At 41.3% G+C, this 5841-nt stretch overlaps 1 protein-coding gene across 1 annotated transcript in view; it reads right to left on the reverse strand.

Annotated features, from left to right (window-relative positions):
* KCNK18 (potassium two pore domain channel subfamily K member 18) overlaps positions 1 to 3952 on the reverse strand; it is a 21365-nt gene extending 17413 nt beyond the window's left edge. Inside the window, 1 exon segment of the mRNA XM_027851525.1 lies at positions 3574 to 3952. Coding sequence (XP_027707326.1) covers positions 3574 to 3952 — 379 coding nt within the window.
* Positions 3953 to 5841: the final 1889 nt, after the last annotated feature.

The raw sequence follows: 5841 nt of genomic DNA on the forward strand, positions 1-5841 counted from the left end.
ATAGATAGATAGATAGATAGATAGATAGATAGATAGATAGATAGATATAGAAACAGATATATATACACACATATATGCATTTGTATATTCATATATATGCATATATGTTATTTCTACAAATTCTGTAATTTCTACAAATAAGGGAGGGGGAAAGCATTTGTTAAACCTCTGCTATATGCCAAATACTGTACTAAGTGCTTTTATAAGTATTATTTCATTTGGTCCTCACCACATCCCTGTGAGGCAGGCTCTATTATTATCCCTATTAAGGTAGAGTGACTTGCTCAGGGTCACACAGCTAGTAAGTGTCTGAGTCTGGATTTGAATGTATCTTCCTGAGCACTCTACCCATTGCACCACCTAGCTGCCTCTATGAATGAAGTAATGAATGAATGATTGGAAAAAAAAAACATTTATTAAACACTTATTAGATCAATGACTGATTTTTTTTAAAGGCAATTGGGGTTAAGTGACTTGCCCAGTCACACAGCCAGTGAGTGTTATGTGTCTGAGGCTGGATTTGAACTCAGGTACTCCTGATTTCAGGGCAGGTGCTCTATCCACTGCATGACCTAGCTGCCCTAAGCACTTATTATATAGAAACAACAACAACAACAAAAGTGAAGACAGTATTTGCTCTTAAGGAGCTCACACTCTAAATGGGAGAGACAGCACATGAAAGTATAGCTGAGCTGCCAGGGTGGTGGAAAGGTCCAGGTGTGGTCAGTCCTGGGATTGCGCCTGGGATCTGGAACGTAAAACATCAGGTCAGATGGCAAGGGCTGGATGACCTTAGGATAGAAGTGATAAGACAAATGGCAAGGCTTAATGATTCTTCATCAGAAGGAATAGAGTTGCTGACTCCCATCTCATTCAAGAAGCTAGAGTAGGGCTAAGGGTAGAGGCCATGCCTAGAATTGGGATGCAAGAAATGATCTTTTATAAGGAGTGAATATCACTAAAAGAGGCAGGCAATATGGTCTACTGTTAAAAAAAAAAGGGAGACTTTAGAGTCAGCATGTCTTGGGTTTGAATCTTGCCTTGCACATACACTGGCTATGTGATCCTAAGCAAATTATTTAACTTCATAGAGCCTCCAAGCACTTTTTTCTAGCTTACAAAGTGCTGAAGAATTGCAATTCTGCATTAGGAAATGGGAGTTTATTAATCAGGATCTCCCCAAATCCTTGAAAACCCAAGTTTGGACAAAATAGTAGGACTGATTGAATTCAGTAATTATGTTTGGATTTGACAGTATCTGCTCATTTTGGGGGGTCTCAAAGCCAGAATTTAAGTAACAAAGACTTTTTCTTTTTCGGAATTCAACTGACAGGCACAGTCAGACACTTTCCAAGTTTCAGTCTCTTGAAGAAAGCTTCCTGGTTTCTCAGCCAGTCCATCTGGCCAATTATTCTAGCCTCGTCTGAGCAGATTGGAAGAATCTCAGATGTCATCCACCCAACCTTGCTCCTATGCTCCACTTTTGCTCTTCTGAACCCTTGTGGGCCAGGATGTCATGGTTATAGACATCTGACTAGGGCAGATTCCAGACAAAGCTGGATCTCCCTAAGGGCCATTAGTATAGCCATTAGACAGATTTTTTTTCCTCACATAGGGAGATCATTGTTATCATAGATGTAGACTTGGAAGGGCTCATCTGTAGTTCAACCACCCTCATTGAACCGATAAGGAAACTGAGATCCAGGGACTTTCCCAAGCAGCAGAAGGCTGGATTTCAACCCAGGTCATCAAACTCCAGAGAAGGTGCTCAGTCACCAGCTCTCTCACAAGGCACCTTTTCCAACCCAGTCTGAAAGGGGAAGGTCACAGCTTGGGTCATGTGACCTGAGGCCATTCAGTCCTGTTCTTACAGACAAAGAGATAAGCTGAATACCCAAGGAAATAGCATTCCTGAAGCACTACTTGTGAAACTGACAAGACCTGACATCTGTAGAGCAGTTAAGTGTTTTTTGACTCTTCCAAGGACTTCCACATTTGCTATAGACACATGGAGAAGAAAGTGTCCTAAGAAACTCTCCAGTTCAAACTCCCCATTTGACAGATGAGGCTAACGAGGCTCAGGGAGTGTTTTATTTCAAGCTACAAAGTGCTAGTTAGAGGGAGGAGATATCACAACAAGAACAAATAAACAAACATACCAGTCCTGGATCTGGCATCAGAGGCTTTGGTTATAATCCCAATTCTGCTACTTACAACCTGTATGACAGTGAGCAGAGCCATTTAACCTCTCTCTAGGTCTCAAGTTTCCTCATCTGTAAAATGGAGTCAGGGTAGAGGAGTAGGATGGGTGGGGGAGTGTCCTATTAGGTCCCTACCAGTTTAGGAATTATAGTCCTGGCCATCATGGCAGATATAGGATTAGAACCTGTTTTTTTTTTTTTTATCACATAATGTTATCTTTCCTGAGACCAAAATATTTAATAGGAATTGTCACCAAGAAAACAAAAACCACCCCCCCCAAAAAAACACAAAAGTGGCTTGTTCAAGGTCATTAGCAAGTCAATAGTAGAACTAGGACTACCCTCTTATTTCACCATGAAATCTTCCCTTGAACTCAACAAAAAGGAAAGGATTGAACACATTAAGCAGAAAAAGCATTTCTGGTCAGTTTCTTGCACCAAAGCCCAGCAACCTAACAACAGCAGAGATTAGAGGAGCTTTGTCCTTGTATGTGATCTGTGGGCCCTATGTTGCCATATCTTGAGGTCATCCACCCAATTCCCTTTATTCTTAGCATAATCATTTCCTTGCTTGGCCCCACCCAATGGTATAGTTGGAAAAGCTCAGATTTTTTTCCCACTGTCATGATCTCTGCTTGATGCCTCTGATTCCCTCTACTCCTACTCTGTTTCATCTCAAGAGCCGGGCAGCCAAGGGTTACTGTCCAGAGTTTGGGGTAGGGGGGTATTCAAGGTAGACTTTTCTGGAGGACCAGAAGTCTTTCCCCTAGTAAGCCTGCACCCTAATAGCCCAGAAGATCTCTTTCAGTACCCCCAAATGGATTGTTCATGGGCACCAGAGTTGCTAGCTATAACTACCTAGAGCAAAGCCTTAGCATGTAAATGCTCTGATATTTCATGATGTCAGCTTCATCAAATTGCTCTCTCCAGGGAGCTGGCAGCTCACTCAGAACAGCCTCTTCCCCTGCGACTTATTCCAACTCTCCTTGGGATAACCTAATAGTCAACAAATTCTCATGCCAGAGAGCTAAGCAAGAAATAGTTAGGGAGCTGTAAACCTGTCCACCTAAAGGAGCAGTCCCACTTTCCTCCAGCTCTGCCTAAGGGATAAGGCTGGTGGCCACATTCCCAGACTGGATCCCTGAGAGATTCTATCAGCTGAATGACACAGCAACCACTTAATTTAAAGACAATGGAGAGCTAATTTCAGAAAACTAAACTCTGCAAAAGAAAACAAAAAAGGTTCACTTTAAAAAATATCTACCAAAAACCTTCTAAACACATGCCTTTGGACATCTTTTTAAAAAGTCAAGTGTTCCCTAAACATTTCAGCCTGGTCAGAAATCACTTTTCAGAGTAGAATTTCACATACCTGCTTTATTTCTTTCATAGAAAGTCCAGAGTTTGTTCAAAAATGCCTCAAATTCAACATTGCTGTCATTTTTACCACGCTCAATAACACGAAAGAGGACTGCTCCCAGAAAGGCATAGATGACCAAGACAGAGATGAAAAAGAGGTATGGGAAGATGTTCCCAAAGCCACGGTAGCAGAAATTCTTTTTTGATGATGTGTTTTCATGTACAAATACTGGAAGCTTTGAGAGGCAGAGTGACTCCATTTCAATGCTCGGCAAGTAAAGAGACCGTCGGGTGGCAGGCTCTTCTGCATCTGGGACTTGGAGTGTTTCCTTGTCAGGGCTTGGAGAATAAGATGACTGTCCAGCGGCATCCTGTTCCTCTTTTGGAACCATCCCACAAAGACGGAGAAGAATGGGAAAGCTTTCCACTTCCAGTGCATTAGTTGAGAATATACCAGAGGAGTCAGGAGGCTGCTGGCAACTAATTAGATCAAGAAGATTTGGTCAGATGACACCCCAGCTCACCATCACCATAGCCCCCAAATTGTTATTCATTTGACCAGCTGTGATGATGACAGAGACCCACTTTGTAGCTAACAGCTAGTAGCTTAAGAAGGATGGATTTAATCTGGTGGGGATTTTTTTCCCAGCTTTAGCTTCCGAAGGGTGGAGTCTATAGTTCAACTCTCAAAATGTTCAATGGGATTATTTACTGTTGTTTACAGATTATCTGTGGTTGGGACCCTGTCTTCCAGTCAGGCCTCTGGTATTAGGTTGATGCACAATGTGGAAAGTGTTTGTCTGAGACTACATTTGTCTATTTTATACCTTTCTTTTTTGGCAGTATCTGGGCAGCTAGGTAGGGCAGTGGATGGAATCCCTGGGCTTGAATTAAGAAGACCTGAGTTCAAACCCAGCCTCAGACACTTACTTAGCTGTGGGACCTTAGGCAAGTCATTTAACCTCAGTTTCATTTGTAAAATGGGAATAATAATAGCACCTACCTCCCAGGGATGTTGTGAAGAATAAATGAGATAATATTTGTAAAGTGCTTGGAATATAATAGGTGCTTAATAAATGCTTATTGATTTACTCTTTACAATATTTTACCAGCTTTCACTTTACATAGGGCCCTCTTTGAATGTGGACTTGTTTGGTCTACTTTCCATCTAAGAACTCCACTATTAAAACTCCATCATGAGGCATGGTGGCCCAACAAATCAACCACTAGCTCTTCTGTGAGTTAAAGGTCATCCAAACCTAAACTAGGCAGATAGAAACAGGATTAGCCTTTTCAGGGTGCTTGGTGGTTTTGGTTAAAGACCCATGAGACATCTTGCCTATTTTCTAGGGGAATAGAAGACAAGCGCTCCTTCTGAGCCTGCTGTTTCTAATGCCCTACACTAATCATACCTAATGATAAATGGCTTTGGGATAGCAACCAACAAGTATTTGTTGAGCAGGGTCTGTGCACCCAGTGCTAAGGGAAATACAAAGAAGGAGCAAAAAAAAGAAACAAAAATTTACTAAGTGCTTGCTATGTCCCCTCCAGGATCGATGCCTTGTTGTGGAAGAGGGGCTTGCATAGCTCAATGAAACTATGAGTTATGCCATGCAGGGTTACTCAAGATGGATAGGCTATAGTAGAGAGTTCTGACAAAAGGTTATCCACTGGAGAAGGAAATGGCAAGTCACTTCAGTGTCTTTGCCAAGAATACCCCATAGGCAGTACTAAATTGATAATTTATATGACATTTGAAGATAAGCTCTTCAGTTTTGAAGGTGTCTAACATGTTACTGGTGAAGAGCAGAAGACAAGCAGTTCCAGAAAGAATGAAATGAGTGGGCTAAGGTCAAAAGGAAGCTTAGCTATGAATGTGTGTGATGACAAAAGGAAAATCTGATGCTGTAAAGATAAATATTGTATAAGAACCTGAAATATAAGATCTGTGAACCAAGGTAAACTGGATGTGGTCAAACAGGAGATGGAAAGTTTAAACATTAACATCTCATGTGTCAGTGAGCTTAAATGGACTGGAATGGGCGAATTTAATTCAGGTGATCATTATGTATACTATTGTGGGCAAGAATCCCTTACAAGAAATGGAATAGCCCCCATAGTCAATAAAAGGGTGAGAAAAGCAGTACTGAGATAATCTTAAAAATGACAGAATATCTGTTCAAATCTGAGGCAAAACATTCAATATCACAGTAATATAAGTCTATGCTCCAACCACTGATGCTAAGAGGTCAAAGTTGTTCAATTCTATGAAGACCTACAA

Source organism: Vombatus ursinus, unplaced genomic scaffold (assembly GCF_900497805.2).
Source record: "Vombatus ursinus unplaced genomic scaffold, bare-nosed wombat genome assembly UNPS02009205.1, whole genome shotgun sequence".
Lineage (NCBI taxonomy): Eukaryota > Metazoa > Chordata > Mammalia > Diprotodontia > Vombatidae > Vombatus > Vombatus ursinus.